This window comes from Sinocyclocheilus rhinocerous, unplaced genomic scaffold (assembly GCF_001515625.1).
Source record: "Sinocyclocheilus rhinocerous isolate Xijiao unplaced genomic scaffold, SAMN03320098_v1.1 scaffold568, whole genome shotgun sequence".
NCBI lineage: Eukaryota > Metazoa > Chordata > Actinopteri > Cypriniformes > Cyprinidae > Sinocyclocheilus > Sinocyclocheilus rhinocerous.
The window spans coordinates 1,634,785-1,656,246 of NW_015652173.1; the positions used below are offsets into that span (position 1 = coordinate 1,634,785).

Below are 21,462 nucleotides of genomic sequence, written 5' to 3' on the forward strand. Positions count from 1 at the left end.
AAAAAAGTGTTTGTAGTATATAAGCAAATCATTATTATTGGTTATTGTCCAGCAGTTATCTGATTTCTAAGCCAATTAAAAGCTAGAAATGAGATATATATATATATATATATATAACATACCAGTCAAAAGTTTTTGAACAGTAAGATTGTTCATGTTTTTTAAAGAAGTCTCTTCTGTTCATCAAGCCTGCATTTATTTGATCCAAAGTACAGCAAAACAGTAACATTTTGAAATATTTTTACTAGGCTATTTAAAATAACTATTTTCTATTTGAATATATGTTAAAATGTCTTTCAAAAAATTTCAAAGCTAAATATTTTGCATCATTACTCCAGTCACACGATCCTTCAGAAATCATTCTCAAATGCTGATCTTTGGATCTTTCTATATATCAAAGAATCCTGGAAAAATTTAGTCAACTGTTTTAAATATTGATAATAATAATAATAATTTAAAAAAAAGGTTTATTGAGCAGCAAATCAGCATATTATAAGGATTTCTGAAGGATGTGAAACTGAAGACTGGAGTAATGCTGCTGAAAATACAGCTTTGATCACAGCAATCATTTTAAAATGTATTCAAATAGAAAGCAGTTATTTTAAATAGTAAAAATATTTCACAACATTACTGCTTTTGCTGTACTTTGGATCAAATAAATGCAGGCTTGGTGAGCAGAAGAGACTTCTTTATAAAACATTAAAAATCTTGCTGTTCAAAAACTGTTGACTGGTAGGTTATATAGATTACAGAAATGTTATATTGTAATGTTATATATATATATATATATATATAACATTTCTGTCCCCCTCACTTCTGAAATGATGGCTACGCCCCTGGTGTGACTAATAAGGGTTTGATCATATTATATATAACACTATGTACCTCACATCAAAATGAGTCACACTTTACACTTACAAAGCAAGGTAACGTTTCTCTTGTCAGTTACTAAAGATATAAAAATGACACACTACTGGTGGTTTCCTCCGAGGTTTTGATGTTCTGCTGAATCAGTCTGGTCGTTCATTCACTGTACTTTAGATTAGTAATAATATTTTAGCATGCCTGAATGTTATTCTGTTAAATGATGAAATCTTTCCTGGTGTATTTTGTCAAATTTATCATGAATATTGCTGAAAACAATTAAATGTACAATTTGTAAGCTAGATTATTATGTGACTGATACAGACATACACATTTACACCTTCTATAGAGTATTTGCATGTGTGCCATTTACTGCACATGAAAATGAGGGTACATATCGTACAAAAAAACCACAGGCCAAAAGTGCTGAACGCGAAGATCTTGATCATTATCAGACCGAGCTGATGTTTGCTGAGATGCATCACCTTCATCTTACAACTTCACATGACTTTCCATGCTTTCTATAGAAGAACGACCCTGTATGTAATATGTATTCTAAATAGAATTTAGAAAAATTCTATTTTTTTTCTCAAGAAAAAAAAAGTTGAAACCTCATATGGACACCGCATGAAATGCCAAACACTGAAAAGATTGTATTATAGAAATAAGATCATAACAGATTCAACAGATCAATGACAGACAGACAGATGTTTGATAATGATAATGATTTTTTAAGCAGTTAACAGCACTATCTATACGAAAACAAATTAGATAAGACTTGTGTGGGATCTTGATAAAAAATAATAATACACATCAGTATATACAGTAATCATCTAAGTAAGTAAAACATATTAGTAATCTATAGAAAATGTTAATAATTTACATTTTGTATACTTTTTTCTAAATCTAAACTTATTAGAATAGCATAATAATAATTATAAGTTTTAATATTTTTGTTGTAAAATATTTAATATTACATACTATTTTAATAGTACACTCTAAAAAATGCTGGGTTGTTTCAACCCAACATTGGGTCAAATATGGACTAACCCAGCTGTTGGGTTAAATTTTTTAATTAAAGTTTTAACCCAAAAGTTGGGTTAGTCCATATTTGACCCAACGTTGGGTTGAAACAACCCAGCATTTTTTAGAGTGTATATATAATACTATTATATACTAGTACAATATTTATATAATACATAATTATATTTGCATCAAGATTTCCTCACATTATGAAATCTGTTAGAGTAAGTGTTCTTTTTGTTAATGAATTATGCATTAAGTTATCACAAAGCATTTCCATCGTGTACTACAACACGTTTCCATTGTAGTTTCATATCTGCATATTGAAAACCCACGTCAGTGGTCATGTACTTTTTTTCCTTTGTACATGCTGACTGTGGAAAGTGAATTTGCCACATGGAATCGATGAATTAGCCTTCTGTGATTTGGACATAAAGGATGGTACACGAGTAATTCAGATGTTATTTTACACAAGTGTTACACAAGTTTAAAAATCTTTTTTACATTTCTTGTAATGAGCATCAGCAAAAAAAAAAACCCTGCACTGATGATGATGTGTGATGATGTCTGATGATGTGCTGTAAACTTCTGACTCCTGTATTTTATCTTTTCACAATCTCTGCTTGCAAAAAGCAACCCAGTATAGCAAATGTGATTCTCCGTGTGGGCTTTGAAGAAGAGGAGGGGGACTGCAGTACACTTTCTTATCAAACCACAGATCTGAGTTCCTATCTAGCATCACGTCCGAAAGCATTTAAAAATGTGGTGCAGACTCGGATTGTCTCAGACAACTGAAACAGCTCATTATCAAAGCTTGAAGATCAACTTCAGATCAGAAACCATGAGGGCATCTTCTTTGTGTCTGGTGTTCGGGCTGGTCCTGCTGATGGCCTGGACTTCTGAGGCTCAACGTAAGTTCTCTTGAAGTAGGCTACAGTTTTACTTCTGACTAAATTGTTATCTACATAAGAAAGACATAAAGTTCCACATAAATTTAAAGTGGCTAAAATGGATACAGCCAGGTAACATAATGGAATCTTTTGCATGTTTCATTTTTGCATGTTCAATTAATTTTATATTCTCCTGTAAGCAACAAAACATATATACAGAGCTTAAAAAGAACCCAGAAACAAACCAAAATGCAGATTAACCATCCAGATATGATCCTTCATGGGTCTAGAAAGAACCTTTATTTTGAAGGATGAGTAATACCAACTCATATTAAAATGTAACATATTTCATATATGTATATATCATTTTATCTCAGCAAAAGCAGTTGCCCATGCAGTTCCTGAGAGTTGTTGCTTCGTTTTTGTCGACTTCCAAATTCCGGCCAAAAGAATTGTGAGTGCTTTGAAGACCGGTTCAAATTGCCCTGTCGCTGGCATTGTGTAAGTATTTAACTCTGAAATATATCATTTAGAAAAAATTATATAAAATATAAAACAAAATAAAAAATAAACTTATATAAACTTTCACCCTCAGGGTTAAAACACCAAGAACGGAATTTTGTGTGAAACCAGACGAGGCTTGGATTCAGAAAGTAATGAAAAAGCGTCAAAAATGAAAACTCAAAACATAATACTGTTATTGCTTTATTCAACTGTCCTTTCCTATCAAATGTATTTTTTTGCATCTCCTTATAAATACTGCAAGATATTGAATGTCAAAACTCATTTCATCTATGCAAATAAATATTAAAATTCACTGAGATTACCTGGTGTCTGACTAATTTGAATGTTCAAAATATTAATTATTAGCATAAATAGTGTGAAAGACAGCATGACTGTCATCAGCATAACATCTCATGTTTAATAATGTACAGTTACAAGAATAAAATGGTAGCCTAACATAAAAAAATCGGCAATTAGCTTAATTAAACTAAATACAAACATACTACTACTACTAATAAAACATGTTTTGCATAATGACAAACCTGAAAATATATCATTTGTGATCATGGGTATTGCCCTTTACAGTATTTTTAGATATAACTCATTTAGGTTGAATAACCAAGCCCTGATCGGATGAGCCCCAACAGCTAAAAGTCCAAGTCTTATCCATTAAGAGGAAACAAACTGCTCTCGGGTCAGCTTAAGAATATGTTTAGAGACATATCTGTATTGCTTTTTGGATACATTCAACCAGAAGATTTGCTTGTGGTTGTAGGTCCAGGAAACTCAGTAGTGGTGGGCGTTTAAAACAGTGGGTATCAAACCTCAGATCTGAGTTTATAATCTGAGAAAATATTTGAAGTGTGAAGCAGGCTGTAATTCACTTAGATTTTTCCAAAAGCTCATCAAAGCCTGCAGATCGACTTCAGATCAGAAACCATGAGAACATCTTGTGTTCTGGTGTTCGGACTGGTTCTGCTGATGGCCTGGACTTCTGAGGCTCAAAGTAAGTTTAAATGAGTTATTTGCGTATTTATAAAGGTGTACACAATTTACAGTAACACAAGGATACAGTTGTTCTGCAGAGAAATCATATCAATCATATTTAGTATAAAATTTGTTGTTTTTTTGTTTAACCAACAGCTCAAGCTTTTCCAGTCTCTGAAAGGTGTTATTTCAGTTTCATAGACATATACATTTCACACAATATTATTTTTTTTGCATATTTTGTCACAAAAATGTAAACAAATATTGAATGTGAACTTTTTCCTTCAGGGTTTCAACATCTATAGGCAAATTTTGTGTGCAACTAGACAGTGCTTGGAGAAATGTGAGCTTTATCATTGAAAATGCAGCATTTGTATCCAAAATAACGTTTAATGTTCAGAACCATTTCCTTTCTAACTAGTTCCATTTTTGTTTTGTCTCGTCATTGACAGAGATAATGTGACAGAACCGGCAAACCTTACATCACCTAATCTCCAAAATATATCCTGGCAAACAGCCCAACCAGCCCTCTGCCAATACCCATGTCAGTAAATGACCACCAACAACCACCCTACCGAAGAAAACAGATCCAACCCCAAAGACAACCACCCCAACAACCACCCTACCGAAGAAAACAGATCCAACCCCAAAGACAACCACCCCAACAACCACCCTACCGAAGAAAACAGATCCAACCCCAAAGACAACCACCCCAACAACCACCCTACCGAAGAAAACAGATCCAACCCCAAAGACAACCACCCCAACAACCACCCTACCGAAGAAAACAGATCCAACCCCAAAGACAACCACCCCAACAACCACCCTACCGAAGAAAACAGATCCAACCCCAAAGACAACCACCCCAACAACCACCCTACCGAAGAAAACAGATCCAACCCCAAAGACAACCACCCCAACAAGCACCCTACTGAAGGAAACAGATCCTACCACAACAAGCACCCTACTGAAGAAAACAGATCCTACCCCAAAGACAACCACCCTACTGAAGAAAACCGATCCTACCCCAACAAGCACCCTATTGAAGAAAACAGATCCTACCCCAAAGATAACCACCCTACTGAAGAAAACAGATCCTACCCCAACAACCACCCTACTGAAGAAAACAGATCCTACCCCAACAACCACCCTACTGAAGAAAACAGATCCTACCCCAACAACCACCCTACTGAAGAAAACAGATCCTACCCCAACAACCACCCTACTGAAGAAAACAGATCCTACCCCAACAACCACCCTACTGAAGAAAACAGATCCTACCCCAACAACCACCCTACTGAAGAAAACAGATCCTACCCCAACAACCACCCTACTGAAGAAAACAGATCCTACCCCAACAACCACCCTACTGAAGAAAACAGATCCTACCCCAACAACCACCCTACTGAAGAAAACAGATCCTACCCCAACAACCACCCTACTGAAGAAAACAGATCCTACCCCAACAACCACCCTACTGAAGAAAACAGATCCTACCCCAACAAGCACCCTACTGAAGAAAACAGAACCTACCCAGGCTACGCATTTTTGTAAGTTCTGTTCTACAAATATGGTTCTAGATCAGAAAATGGTTCATTACAAATGTGAAGTGCTACAAAGAACCATAAGAACCTTCAAATACTGCTCTGCTGTTTTCTGAAGGAGCAGAGTTGTTGTTTTTGTTATATTTGTCAAGTATGTTTTTGTGCTAATGTTTTTAGTACTAAGACAAAATAAAATATACATTTAAAAACCTCAAAAACAGTGTTGGATCACTAATAATACTGTCAAGAAAACATGACAACACAACCAGTATCAGCATAACATCTCAGGTTTAATATTGTACAGTTAAGCAGAGAGAATAACAGTTGAAGATAAAACATGAAGAAATACAATCGGAAATTAAAAACTGTATACATATACAAACAATAATAAGAAAACAAACATGTCTAGAGCCATGTTCAGGTCTACTGTTAAAAAAAAAAAGTGATGAGTGGTTAAAGAAAAGTTTTTTTCCTTTTTCCCAGAATACTGTTCTACTAAAACCTTAAACTAAACACGTACTTCAGAGCGTCTGTGGGGTTTAGCGATCCACGACAGGAAGAACGGAGTGTTTTCGAACTTGCATAATGACAAACCTGCAAAATATATAATAGTGTGTGATCACATGAGGCATACGGGGACTCTTTATTGCTCTTTGCATTGAGAGTTTTGTGCACGTTGCGGTCTATACGCTGTTTGGCATGTGTTAAGACCTGGAGCCTGCGTGTTATAAATCTAAACTATCCAACAGAAACAAAAGAGCTCTTCCATTCTCATTTCCATTTGGAATGTAAAGCGAGTTTATTATAAAGGGTAATCTGGGTAAGTATGGCTAAAATAACATCTGTTTAGATATACTGAACTCACTCAGGTTAAAACTGACCACCAAGCCCTGATCTAGGTCCAGCCCCAACAACTAAAATTCCAAGTCCCAACTATTAAAATGAAACAAACTGGTCTCAGATCAGTTTAGGAATAGGTTGAGGGACATCTGACATAATCGGTTCACAATAGAAATAATAATAAAACAAAACACAAGCAGACAAATGCTGAAACGGTCTGCAATTTTAAGGCAGATTTAATAATATTATTGTAATTATTTTATATCCATCCATATCAAAAAATGACTATTGTTATTAATGTTGACAATCATGCCATTTTGTATTACACCATCTATGGTAGGGACACAATTATCTACATACACAGCCAGCAAATGGGTTTAAAACATGGAAAACTGATATTGTCATAATTTAGCTGTGCAATAATGTTAAAACAAGTCTTTAAATGTTTATGACCCCAAAGAAACACAAAAGTCACACACACTAGCAGAATTCAAAGACCATAAACCATCTATCCATAGCATTGCCTTTCAACACATGCATGCTTAGCTCTGTATAAACTCGTTGCACTTGCTTCCGTCCGTCTGTGTCATCCTCCATCACACCCATACAAACCTACCACGAGACCTTCTTAACACCAAGATGTGTGAATGTGAGTTGAAAATGTCAGAAATGATCCCAAACATGAAGTATTGTTTGTAATAACCAGAATTTAAAGTTTCAAAGGACTGTTGGTCGATATTCTCATTCTAATCGAAAGGTTGAGAACATGCACTTGACATACTGGGCATTAGGTGTAATATTGTAGTCATCCAGAAGAGGGTGGTAAATTTGTGTGTGGATGTGACTATAAAAATACCTTATATTTTCATGCAATGAAATGTGCAGTAAAGTGTACCATAGCACTCCTGCGTGTGTTTCTTATGGGGTTGAAGGAAACAGATCCTACCCCAACAAGCACCCTACTGAAGGAAACAGATCCTACCACAACAAGCACCCTACTGAAGAAAACAGATCCTACCCCAAAGACAAACACCCTACTGAAGGAAACAGATCCTACCCCAACAAGCACCCTATTGAAGAAAACAGATCCTACCCCAAAGATAACCACCCTACTGAAGAAAACAGATCCTACCCCAACAACCACCCTACTGAAGAAAACAGATCCTACCCCAACAAGCACCCTACTGAAGAAAACAGATCCTACCCAGGCTACGCATTTTTGTAAGTTCTGTTCTACAAATATGGTTCTAGATCAGAAAATGGTTCATTACAAATGTGAAGTGCTACAAAGAACCATAAGAACCTTCAAATACTGCTCTGCTGTTTTCTGAAGGAGCAGAGTTGTTGTTTTTGTTATATTTGTCAAGTATGTTTTTGTGCTAATGTTTTTAGTACTAAGACAAAATAAAATATACATTTAAAAACCTCAAAAACAGTGTTGGATCACTAATAATACTGTCAAGAAAACATGACAACACAACCAGTATCAGCATAACATCTCAGGTTTAATATTGTACAGTTAAGCAGAGAGAATAACAGTTGAAGATAAAACATGAAGAAATACAATCGGAAATTAAAAACTGTATACATATACAAACAATAATAAGAAAACAAACATGTCTAGAGCCATGTTCAGGTCTACTGTTAAAAAAAAAAAGTGATGAGTGGTTAAAGAAAAGTTTTTTTCCTTTTTCCCAGAATACTGTTCTACTAAAACCTTAAACTAAACACGTACTTCAGAGCGTCTGTGGGGTTTAGCGATCCACGACAGGAAGAACGGAGTGTTTTCGAACTTGCATAATGACAAACCTGCAAAATATATAATAGTGTGTGATCACATGAGGCATACGGGGACTCTTTATTGCTCTTTGCATTGAGAGTTTTGTGCACGTTGCGGTCTATACGCTGTTTGGCATGTGTTAAGACCTGGAGCCTGCGTGTTATAAATCTAAACTATCCAACAGAAACAAAAGAGCTCTTCCATTCTCATTTCCATTTGGAATGTAAAGCGAGTTTATTATAAAGGGTAATCTGGGTAAGTATGGCTAAAATAACATCTGTTTAGATATACTGAACTCACTCAGGTTAAAACTGACCACCAAGCCCTGATCTAGGTCCAGCCCCAACAACTAAAAGTCCAAGTCCCAACTATTAAAATGAAACAAACTGGTCTCAGATCAGTTTAGGAATAGGTTGAGGGACATCTGACATAATCGGTTCACAATAGAAATAATAATAAAACAAAACACAAGCAGACAAATGCTGAAACGGTCTGCAATTTTAAGGCAGATTTAATAATATTATTGTAATTATTTTATATCCATCCATATCAAAAAATGACTATTGTTATTAATGTTGACAATCATGCCATTTTGTATTACACCATCTATGGTAGGGACACAATTATCTACATACACAGCCAGCAAATGGGTTTAAAACATGGAAAACTGATATTGTCATAATTTAGCTGTGCAATAATGTTAAAACAAGTCTTTAAATGTTTATGACCCCAAAGAAACACAAAAGTCACACACACTAGCAGAATTCAAAGACCATAAACCATCTATCCATAGCATTGCCTTTCAACACATGCATGCTTAGCTCTGTATAAACTCGTTGCACTTGCTTCCGTCCGTCTGTGTCATCCTCCATCACACCCATACAAACCTACCACGAGACCTTCTTAACACCAAGATGTGTGAATGTGAGTTGAAAATGTCAGAAATGATCCCAAACATGAAGTATTGTTTGTAATAACCAGAATTTAAAGTTTCAAAGGACTGTTGGTCGATATTCTCATTCTAATCGAAAGGTTGAGAACATGCACTTGACATACTGGGCATTAGGTGTAATATTGTAGTCATCCAGAAGAGGGTGGTAAATTTGTGTGTGGATGTGACTATAAAAATACCTTATATTTTCATGCAATGAAATGTGCAGTAAAGTGTACCATAGCACTCCTGCGTGTGTTTCTTATGGGGTCATAGAACATTACAGCCTCAAAAGAGATGGAGCTTCATGATGCCTTAAAAGATTTTTCCTTTTTTCTTGTTCTTTTCCATTGTCCTGAAAAACACAAAAAAGACAATAACATTGGTCAAGAAATTAAATAAAATAGTAAATTGTTAGTTATAGATGATGAAATGTAATTATTAATATTTTTCCATTAATGGTACTTAAATTTTTTTTTTAACATTAATACTTTTTTTTTTCTTTTAAGAAAAGAAAGTTTAGTAAGACATAAACCATAATATGCAGAATGTCTTGAATATCTTTTAGGGAATTTATTAAATCATACCTGTTATTAAAATAACATTAACAAAATATTAATTAAATGTAAAAATAAATAAATAATAATAATTAAAAAGAAATTAATTCATTTCAAATACACTAAAATCACTATATTAATTGAATTACACTTTTTTAATAATGCTAAAACTATTTCAGGTTAAAATCTGATTCCGAATCCAGATTTTCAATGTGATCCAGATTTTTGGATGTGAGAGACAAATGGGCCAGTCAGCTTGCTTGAATCTACTGCATGAGTGCGGTTCTGTATTTATTAAAAAAAAAACATTTACTGCATAATTTACTGAATAATACAGAGAGCTACAGAAAGACTATTTTAAGAGAAAGCAAGACACTGAGGAATTGAGATGAAAGAACAGCGAGAGTCTCACTTTGATGCATCAAGTTTCTGCTGCTCCAGGATGCGTTGCTGGGCCTCCCAGTTGGCTTTTTCCTCCTCAAACTGGCGCCTCTTCTCCTCAAGCTCTTTATACTGAGCTTCTAGATTCTTCTTCATCTGTTCGTGACGCCGCTCCAACTGCATCAAAGATGCCCAAGGATTTTTGTGATATTAGCCATGACAAACATAGAGTGCAATGGGAAAAAATGCGGAACTAGAAACCAAACACAAGCGTCCTCACATACACACCTCTGCCTCAGAGTCCTTCAGTTTTTGCTTCTTTTCTTTGACCTTCATCTCAAAGACCTGCTCCATCTCTGTCTCCATCTTCTTCATCTTCATCACATGCTCCCTCCTCTCCTCCTCCATCTGGGCCAGGGGACTCCTACAAGAGAGACATTATCACAACAATTGTAACAGAGGTGGAGAAATGTAGCATTACGTAACTTGTTCACCATTAGATCCTCTGCAGTGAATGGGTGCCGTCAGAATCTAAACAGCTAATAAAAACATTGCAATAATCCACATTCACTGCATAAAGCAATATTATGAATAAAGGGCTCATATTTTAGCTTTTAAGGTTAAAATGGACTATGATGGATTTGTTTCTTACAAACACGGAGCATTTGATTCACAAGATGTTAACTGATGGACTTGACTTGTGGATTATTGTGATGCTTTTATGAACTCTCATTCTGACGGCACCCATTCATTGCAGAGAGGTAAATATATCGAAGTATATATATGAATTTTTCACCACTAGACTACAAGGTTTGCAGGTTTGATCCCAGGAAAGGGTGATCTCAATAACATACTCAATGTTGTTTGGGGCAAAAACTGAAAAACATTTAAGTAAAAACAGAACTGTTCTCGTACTTTGTGAGCTGGCCCTTGTTCTTGGTGGCGTCGATCCCGTTGCAGGTGACGGCTGCTAGTTTCTTACTCCGGTAGTTTTCATAGTGAACATTATTGGTCACGTCCTTCAGGTCCTGCATGTGAGTCCTGCAATGGATTGTTTGATGACAGGTTAAACTTTGATTAAAACTCCAATTCAGTATTTTACTTTCAATGACTTGAAGCTGGAAACTTGTCAGGCTGAGCCTGGATAGAACACAGTGTTAATTCACAGTTTTCTCATGTAACACATCACGTTGTTTCTCACCTGATGAGCATATTCCTCAGGACCGTGAAGTCACAGTGCTCACCGTTCTCCACTGAAACAGGAAGAAATAGACGTTTTAGCTCAATAATAATCACACTGACTTTCAAACCCTTCAAAACGTTCAAATCTCTAACATTAAATTTTCAGCTTTCATTTAAAATGTCAAAATACAATCTTTAAAGCAATTAAACAAGGAAAAAAAAGTAGGCACTACTATAACATATAATGCTGTAAAACTGTTAATTGTAACAATAAATGTTGACATGAAAATGCATTATTTTTGTGGATATATGCAGTTATGATAGACACTTAATATGAGATTGGACCTCTATTTTAATAAAATATGCAGTCAAAAACAAACGTTAATAGGGATGCATGATATATCAATACTATATCAGTTATCAGCTGAATTTTTTTTTAATTTACCAGTATCTGTCAATATTAGAAATTTAATTTTGCATGCTCATTTCCTTCTATTTCTACATTTAGATAACCTTTGCATCTATAGTAAATCTGAAAAGTCATAATATGACCCTGGAGCACAAAACCAGTTTTAAGTAGCATGGGCCATTTGTAGCATTAGCCAAAAATACATTGTATGGGTCAAAATGATCGATTTTTCTTTTATGCCAAAAATCATTAGGATATTAAGTCAAGCTCATGTTCCATGAAGATATTTTGTAAATTTCCTACTGTAAGTATATCAAAACTTAATTTTTGATTAGTATTATGCATTGCTAAGAACTTCATTTGGACAGCTTTAAACGGTTAGTTCACCCAAAAATGAAAATGCTGTCATTAATTACTCACCCTCATTTTGTAAATTTCCTACTGTAAGTATATCAAAACTTAATTTTTGATTAGTATTATGCATTGCTAAGAACTTCATTTGGACAACTTTAAAGGCGATTTTCTCAATAGTTAGATTTTTTTGCACCCTCAGATTCCAGATTTTCAAATAGTTGTATCTCGGCCAAATATTGTCTTATCCTAACAAACCATACATCAACGGAAAGCTTATTTATTAAAAAAAAAAAGGACCCTTATGACTGGTTTTGTGGTCCAGGGTCACATATTGTAAAAGATATTGTTGATGCTTAATTTAACTGAAGCATTGTAAACATTATTTTAGCTTTTAGTATTTATTCTTAATTTATTTCGATAAAATAGTATGGAATTCTACTACTAGACATTTATTCATTATTAGTCGTAATGCGATGAGCAATATTGTACAGTATTCTTAATTTACTTAGACTAAATAGTGCAAAATTATACCTCTAGCCATTTATCAATTATGGGCCATAACATGAAAACAATAATTTGAATTATAATGTTGTGAGGACTACATCCACTTTAAACAGTTTAAGCTTTCTGTATTCCTAATTTTTAATTTTTAGAAAATAATATAGAATTCCACAACTAGCCATTTATCAATAAGCGGCCATAACATGAAAATAATTAATGGGCTGATCATATCAGAGAATTTTAATATCAGTGCATCCCTAATTTAAAAAAAATACATTTAAAAACAAACATAATACAGTGACAAATTACACATTTATAAGCAAACAGGATCAGACACTGAGGTTGTTGACGGAACAAAATTAATCAGGTAACAATATCACACAAACGAAAAATCAAAAGACACAGGTCAGGTGGTTGTCAATTAAACGAAAAACACAATTTAGTAATTAAACATCAAAACGGTTAAACGGTCACAAAGATAAACAGCAGGTTAGCAGTTCAGGCCGCTGTTATGTGATCATACACAGGTTTGTATGATCAAACATAGTTGTCATCACATGGTATTATGGAAAAAGACCACAGACACTGTTTTCTGAAAGATGGTGAAAGGATGAAACGTTTTCTGCAAGTCTAACCTGCACTGTTACAACAGTTATAGAGCCCTACGATGCTTTACCAAGTGAGCATCTTACCTATAAGGAGAACTCATGCTGATTGACCGCCCCACGTGTCAATCATCTGCTACAACCACCTACCTGTGAGAGAGCAGTTGGAGGGGCGGGACTAAAGTCTCTCCTGAGGGAACACCCACTCAACCTGTGATTCATGGGCTACTACGACTAAAAATGGTGTGTTGTAGGAAGGGTTACATGGCATAGCGATGGCAAGCAGAGAGACCAGCCAAATGGAGCTAGGAGGAGGGGCAGGGGCAGGGGGTGGAGTCATATGCCTAAGGGATCATGGGATTTGTAATTTCCTCTTTGATGGGACAGCAAACTCCTGATGTTGACAGGTATAGATGGTGCCTCGAAACGGCGTGCCTTATATTGGGTTGTATGTTAAGACAGTGTTGAACAGAGGTTAGAATGGAAACATTAGCACTCAGTCAACCCCGCATCAGAGTTCTGAGGCAAAAATGCTTATAAATGATGATGTCAATGTACTATAATATAAAATTATGAATGTAAAGGAAAAAAAGAAATGTTTTGACCGCAGGGGTACATTTTGTATCCCTCAAAGTATTTAAATTCAAAATGGGGGTTGGAAATAAGTAATGGGAGGCATGCATGTCTGGATGCAAGGTTTTGTTTAAACATACGAGTAGGGCTGGGTGATATATCAAATATTTATGATGTATTTGCAATGATTTTGTTGGCAAAATCAAATGAAGACATAACATCATAAATATTAAGGTAATTTTTAAATTTGTGGTTATTAGTCTAGCTCTGTGTTCCCTCCTCATCTATGAGTTGCAAAATATCTGCAGGTAAATATTGCTGCTTATTAAGACTGCCACATTAGTAAATATAAATCATAATGGAAATAATGTGTTTTTTTTATTTGAGGGTTTTTATTTGTAATGTATACTAAATTATTATTTTTTTAATCTCAACAAAAGTATTCATTTTTAGTCTCACACTTTCTGATGCATTTGTACATATCAAATATTAGCAAAACTCTATCTCAAATACTGAGATGTATTTTTCTAGCTATATCGTCCAGCCCTACATAGAGGGTAATTAAGAACCTATAAACATGTTAGAGAGCAGTGTTGCTCTATTTTCTATGGGGGCTGCAGCTTATAGGTTTCTCCATGACTATTTGTAGAGCACAACTCTGACAATCAGCAAAGATTCTGAGCAGCAAAAAGGTGAAAGAGGAAGGAGAGGGGGGAGGACTTAACGAAGAGCGTATAAATGAAAAATGGTTTTGTTTACCAATAATGCCCTCTGTCAGTCATGGAAAAGAGCAGACAGAAAGAAAAAAAGAGAAAAGAAAGAATGACACGTAAACAACCCAGGAAAAAAAAGACACACTCGCTCACCACACAACAACAATTCCAAATGAAAAAGTTTTCAGGGAGGAGAGGTTTGTAAAGAAAGAAATGTGGGGGGGAAGTATAAACACAAGTCATTTGTGGCCTATAATGAATAGAGGGGGTGACAATCTTTCTTTCTGGAAAACCTAACACCTCGTCGCCCTCCCTTTTCCAGAACCCCTCAGGTTGGACATTCGACCTGAGAGACAAATCGTCCAGCAAGCCCATGCACTTGTTTCACACGCACTGGAACACCCCTGTTCTCTTTAGAAATGGTACAGTCCTCGTGACAAACTCATACGGGTCATGCTGATGCGGCACGTACCTTCTGCCACACCCCAGGGGTACTGACGCCCTCTGACCTTCCTGCCATTTACTTCGATCACCACGTTGCTACCGACCACGGCCAGAGGCATCTTCTCCTATTGGTACAAACCACAGTTAATTAAAGTAAGCCTGTATCGACCGCACACCGAGAAAGTGAACAGACACAGGGGGTCTGATGTAGATTCGCATTGAACTTCAGAGCCACAGACGGGTCAGTCAACTAAATTGGTTCTGCAGCAGTTTGCATGTCGTCAATAATAATCTCAAGCTAACCTAGAGAAACAAACAACATTGTGGATGCTGCTGGGATAATTACAGACTTTAAAGACAAAACATTTCTCATTGTTTTTCTGTTGTCAAATTCAAAATTTAAGATGTATTAAGGCTGTACATGTTAACACTTGATTAGGGCTGCACGATATCGGAAAAAACTCACATTGCGATATTTTATTTTTCTGCGATATGAAAAAAAAACCCACATGACTTGAATAGTTTATTTGGGGAAAAAAATGATCAATGATTGGGGTGATTTTGTAGGCGAGTAAATCAGCATAGGAAATAAACAAATTACAAGCATAGATAAATAACAGAACAACGATATAAAATGAAATAAGCAGTACTTTATATTTTTCAGGTAAGTCTAACAGTATTCAGGTACAGAAATTTAATAATCAAATGTAAAATAGCACTGCATAGTTTTCACTATAAATTAAATCTAACAAATCTGTGTTAAAGCTACAAAAGTGATTGCGGTGCGGCACGACAAATCCCCGTCAGTAAACTGATGCCGCGTTCTATTTATGACGTACTGACACAAAGTTCAAATGATTGGCAACGGTCGCTTTGTCGCGTCCAGTGTAGACAGACTTTGGGGCCGTTCACATGTCGCGCCTAAAAACTCGTGGAAAACGCCAGCCACGCCACTTTCTCCTTCTTTTCAAAGCGCTCGGGAGCTTGCGCTTTCGTGGCGTCTGCCGTTGCTAAGCAACCGTGACCTGCGCTCTCCACGACGACACGGAAGTTTCAACAAAGGATAAATGGATTTCCAGTACTGAAAATCGCTTGCAGTAGGTCTGCTACTAAATGTATATCTCTGTACAGCTGTCGCGTACGGTGTAGACACCGTGTCTGTGTGTGAGCAAAGAAAACAATCAGTATAAATATAACGATCAGTAGCCTATACTAAACATCGCACATCTTGCGATGTGACTATCGCGGATGTGCACATCGCGATATCGATGCTGAAACGATATATCGTCCAGCCCTACACTTGATCTATTAGGAAATATGAACTAACAATGAACAATATTTTTAACAGGATCTTCAGGATTCTTACTGTGACTAATGCATTTCTATGTCTTTTCTACAGTTAGACTATGGACAACTTCCAGTTGATCAAGATTTTATATAAAATACATATATAATTTTTAAGAAAAATGTCCATGCAAAAATCCTTTTCTAACAGATTATATATTTCAGAGGATAATTACAAATTTATATTCATTGACATTGCAATTACTTTTCCATGTCCATTTAAAAATTATAAATTTTTTATAATAAATAATGAACGATACATATTACTTTTTGTTTTATAAATTATAAAAAAATGTAAGTATATATACAATTTAAATGCACAAATTATATATAAACTTTAGCATATTTATAAACTATCATTTACCAAATTTGGGGATCTCACAGTCAGGGCAACTCTGAATCTTTGTTAATTTTAAGTTTATGAATATACTGGTGTTCGTTTTTAGTTCATAATGAATAAACTAATGTTGTCTGTAATTATCTGCTGTACTCCTGCGCCAATGTACAGTTTCTTTTAGTGCTTTGTATTAAGCAAATGGATTGACTCTTTACCTTTATCTTTCGGATCAGTTTGCTGTCCTCATCGTCCTCTGTGTCGGGAAACTCGTAGATCTTGATTTTGTGCTCCTGGATCTCCTTCATGATCTAATGATGAGAGAACAGTAGTATTTGTAGTACTTGAGAAAAATGAGTAAAATTCAAATCATCAGCTGTAAAATGTAAAAATCCTACATTAACACACACCTGTTTCTTGAACAGCTGGCACTCCTCTGGCGTGAGAGTATCGGCCTTGGCGATGAGTGGGATAACGTTGACTTTGTCATGAAGACGCTTCATAAACTCGATATCAAGAGGCTTCAGTCTGAAAAAAAGATTCAGAATACAAGTGAATTGTGTCTAACAGTTTACACTTGTTTTGGTGATAATACATTATTATTTAGATTACTAAATTAATTATTGAATTACTGTACAGCAAGGTACAGTTACAGTAGATACAGTGCAGTACAAAACTGCAAATCTATACTATGACAATATTACCGTAAAATATTTATCTTTTAACGTAGATACAACTACTGATTTACAACTAAATACTGAAAGTCAGGTAAAATAAATAAATGCATTAAAATAAAGTATAAATAAATAAGTAAATAAGTAATTAAATAAATAAATTAAAAATAAAATTTAATTTAAAGTATAAATAAATAAAAAATAAAGGGGTGTGACTATTCCAATTTTCTCTTAGGGGTATAAATGTATACCCTTCTATGCATAGCATATAGAATACAGTATAGAAATGTATAGAGTAGTTTATGATATAATACAGGTTATTGTAGTATAGTGCATTATGGAAATAATTTTAGAACTGAGTGAATTCATAATCCTGAAAAGTCTTAAAAGCAAAAGTAGGGAGACCACGAAAACTACATGAAACAATGGGGGGAAGAAAAAAAAAACAATAAAAAAAAAGCATGTGTTTTCACATGGTTTTGCACATGGGTAATATAAATATAATGAACAATGACAGTAACGTTAAGGTTAAGTAAAACATTGGATAAGTCTGCAAAGCTTACACATAAACCAAACACAAAAATGATCTGTGTCCTTTGAAGTGAAGCAATAGAACTGAAACAAGTAAGGCAGCAGAAACGGGCATGAATAAACAGACCAGAGCAGAGGGGCCACTGTCAGCACAGAGCCGCCACCACACAGCACTGAACGTTTTCTCATCGTTTCCTTCCAAACCAGAAAAATTATGTCATGCAGGGAATGAGGGCTTCACTCTGTCTCTCTTTGCATCACTTTCGTTTGGGCTTCCAGACAAAGAGGCTGTTCTTACACTAAGCAGGGTTTGTGTGTGTGTTTTTGTGGCTTTGGGGGCCAGCTGAGGGGCTGTTTATACATTTCAGGAATGTCAAGACTGAAGATGCAACACAAAGGTCACAGAGATATGAATTTGGCGTCTCAAAAAGGTCATGCAAGAAAATAGCTGTTTGTAGACATAAGGCTACGGGGGTCACACTATACTGTATGTAAATATAGAAGTACAGTGCTTCATTTGTCTATTCAGAGGAAACAGATGATAAATTACAAACTTGTGAAAGTTTCTTTCTTATGTTGAACACAAAAGAGGATATTTTGAAGAACCAAACAGTTGTTGGTCCCCATTGACTTCCATAGTAGGGAAAGAAATACTATGGAAGTCAATGGGGACCATTAAATGTTTAAGTGATTACCAGCATTCTTCAAAATATCTTTTTACGTTCAACATAAGAAAGGTTTGGAACGACATAAGGGTGAGTGAATGATGACAAAATTTTCATTTTTAGGTTTTAACTATTCCTTTAAAATCACAAAAAAACAGATAACTGCACTGAAAAGATAAATAAAAAACACCCACTACAATAAAAAAGAAAGAAAAAGAATAATCCTGCAATAAATTTCCCACCTGCAATAAATTTAATTGCAAATCTCATTTCTGAAATAAAAAAAAAAAATCATAATTTTCAGCAAAAATTAGCCAAATAAGCTAATCATTTCCAAAAATAAACGAGTCAATGCCTATCATACGTCAAGCCCAGTTTAGTAGGCATTATGTAAGGCTTTTGGATCTGGGTGTGGGTAGTATGCATCTCCATCTGTGCTCATATGTCCTCTGTCTCTCCATTTCACCCGTTAATGCATTTCAATCAATGCACAGTCTGATGGTCTGATGTCTTCATTGTACCACAGTTGTACGGTATTCATGTACAAAATTCCAACATCATCCCACTCCTGAGCAAAGTGCTAAATGTGTAAATCAGGACATGTGTGTGTGGTGCTTCTATTTTAAGCTGGTTGATTCATGCCAGGCTTCGTTTGTACAGGGTGCAGTACCCACCCGTGACCAGAGGGGGCGATGAAGTACAAGCAACAGTGCACCCTGTTGTCAGGCATCTGCCTCCTGTTTACCCGGGATTCAGCATTGAGGAAGTCTTCAAACTTACTGTCGATGTAGTTGATGACGGGTTGCCAGCTGAAAGAAAGAAGAGAAGGATTGATGAAAGGCAAAGTCAGATGCAAAGATTGAGAAGTCATTGCACCACAACAGATTTAAAACCAATATAACACCCAACATAATCTTATCTTTTGACTATATCCAAGAATCTGAAATGCCCCCAAAATTTTTAAACTCACCAGTTGCTGTTGTCCACCGCATCTCCAAAGCCTGGTGTGTCGACGATGGTCAGCGTGAGCTGGACGCCCCCCTCCTTTATCAGCACTTTGGACTGTTCCACCTGAAAGCAGGACCACAAGTTGTCACCACGGGATATGTGAATTAGCCTGGGACAGCAACCTTGCCTGTTTGTTCCAGATTCATGTCACTGGCACAACATCATTGCTAACTAACTCAAACCACAAACATGTGAGTGGAAAGATTGGTTAATACTGGTTTGCGCATAAAAATTTGTACTTTTGCACCTGCGTCAAACCAAAAGGTCACAGATGACCCTAGAACATAAACATCGATGAATGTTATAGCTGTATGTCATACAAAAGATGCTAATAACAAATAAGCATTTACAAGGTAACATGGTCAGCTAGTTGGTCCAACAAATAGTGAGATTGACTAGTTTATTGTATTTAAAAGGTGCATCTTTAAATTCACTGCTGCTACATACAAACATGTTCATGTTTTTAAAATGACGTCAAGTTATAAATCATCATCCTTTCCCTTGCTAGCAACAGATGTGTTCTCGCGAGAGTTTCTGCGTCATCTTCTACATTAGTTGCATTCTAGGTTAGGCCAGTGTCAGACACTGAAATAATCATCTCCAATGTGATTCAGCTTCATCATCTCCTGAAGTTATTTCAGCTGCTTTCATTAAAAACCGGCTTATTCTCACAGGCCTGGTTATTTTTGGCTGACCCTCTTTTTCTAAAACTGCACTCTCATTCACACATACACTTTCTCACTAACAAAAACAACAACCTTTCTTAGTTCTTCAAAAAGAGGAGAGAGTGGGAGGGAGAAAATGGTGAGACTTTGAGGAGAAGAAAGTGAGAGAAAGCGAAAATGAGGGGAATGGAAGTGGAGTGAACCTTAATAAGGCTCTTCCATTCTCGCTTATGCTAGGATGTTTATGAGGCACATCAGGCCACTTCAGTTTGCAACAAGACAGAAAAATAAATAAATGAAAATGTAGAAACCTAAAGCCACAAAAATGTCAAGACTTTTATTCGACGCAAACAAAGTGGCCCTTGTGTGACTGCTATGACAAACACTGCAGATTGTTTTGGAATATAAATATTCTCGCCGCTGACTCTATGTCCTGCCTGAAGTGACCACAGAGGACTAGACAGCCACACATCACAACATGGCCTTTGGCCAGGCTGACAAATTTATACCACGGGCATTCATGGTGGAACAGCTCAAGACAAAGTGTATGGCAGAAAGCATCCTGCCACCAGGGAAAACGCCAGAGAAGGTTAAATGGGGTCTGAAGTAGGGCTGGGCGATATGTAAAAAATATCTTATCGATAATCGCCTTAAAAAATATTGCGATATCCGATAATATCGTCTAGCCAAGCCCCACCTCCACCAGGCCACGCCCCCGCCGAGACAACACTGACGACATGCACCATAAACACACACCATGTTCAGTGGCGTAACGCAAATCCGCGGGGCTCCCCGCGAACCGCATGTCTTGGGATACATCGCAATATTGTAAATATTTATGTTTTAAACCATGTAGGTGAGCCAATGGATATCACACAAGCAACGTGCAAACTTATGCAGGTGAACGTCTTAATCTCACAAAGAGTAAAGTAAAAACTGACGGAGCTTTTGGCATCTGACGCTGCATTAATGGCGCATATTCTCTCAGAGACGAATCTACTTCATGCTGATAACGATATTTAACCGTTTTAATTTACTCCCTTAAAATTTATCTTGTGGCCCAAACATAATGAAAAAAAAAAAATGAGAAGAAATGCATTTCGCATTAAACAAGTTGTTTTTGAAAGTTGTTCAAAGTCGGTGCTTCAAATAAAGCTGC

General features: G+C 36.0%; 2 protein-coding genes across 8 annotated transcripts in view; one reads left to right on the forward strand and one right to left on the reverse strand.

Annotated features, from left to right (window-relative positions):
- The first annotated feature begins 2,673 nt into the window (after positions 1-2,673).
- On the forward strand, positions 2,674-3,594 carry LOC107714058 (C-C motif chemokine 4 homolog). Its single transcript, XM_016519760.1, has 3 exons — positions 2,674-2,798; positions 3,155-3,278; positions 3,373-3,594. Exons 1-3 carry the CDS (start codon positions 2,729-2,731, stop codon positions 3,452-3,454), a joined length of 276 nt encoding a protein of 91 aa, XP_016375246.1. The 5' UTR covers positions 2,674-2,728; the 3' UTR covers positions 3,455-3,594.
- A 5,485-nt stretch (positions 3,595-9,079) lies between these two features.
- Positions 9,080-21,462, reverse strand: part of LOC107714057 (septin-7-like) — a 29,524-nt gene continuing 17,141 nt past the window's right edge. For 4 of the 7 annotated variants that reach the window (XM_016519757.1, XM_016519756.1, XM_016519754.1 and 1 more), the window contains exons 4-14: positions 19,601-19,701; positions 19,305-19,439; positions 17,171-17,288; positions 16,979-17,071; positions 15,111-15,207; positions 14,685-14,696; positions 11,503-11,554; positions 11,217-11,342; positions 10,590-10,725; positions 10,333-10,478; positions 9,080-9,718 (exon numbers count right to left, since the gene is read on the reverse strand). In XM_016519757.1, coding sequence (XP_016375243.1) covers positions 9,679-9,718; positions 10,333-10,478; positions 10,590-10,725; positions 11,217-11,342; positions 11,503-11,554; positions 14,685-14,696; positions 15,111-15,207; positions 16,979-17,071; positions 17,171-17,288; positions 19,305-19,439; positions 19,601-19,701 — 1,056 coding nt within the window. In that variant the 3' untranslated portion in view covers positions 9,080-9,678. The remainder of the gene's footprint in view (positions 9,719-10,332; positions 10,479-10,589; positions 10,726-11,216; positions 11,343-11,502; positions 11,555-14,684; positions 14,697-15,110; positions 15,208-16,978; positions 17,072-17,170; positions 17,289-19,304; positions 19,440-19,600; positions 19,702-21,462) is intronic. The other 3 variants (XM_016519759.1, XM_016519758.1, XM_016519755.1) reach the window with 1 other exon arrangement.

Excerpts from the sequence above, each read along its gene's own strand:
- LOC107714058 (XM_016519760.1), top strand. The coding sequence starts at position 2,729 with ATGAGGGCATCTTCTTTGTGTCTGGTGTTCGGGCTGGTCCTGCTGATG. Across the intron at positions 2,799-3,154 it reads CTGGACTTCTGAGGCTCAAC|CAAAAGCAGTTGCCCATGCA; the intron begins GTAAGTTCTCTT and ends ATTTTATCTCAG. Across the intron at positions 3,279-3,372 it reads TGCCCTGTCGCTGGCATTGT|GGTTAAAACACCAAGAACGG; the intron begins GTAAGTATTTAA and ends TTTCACCCTCAG.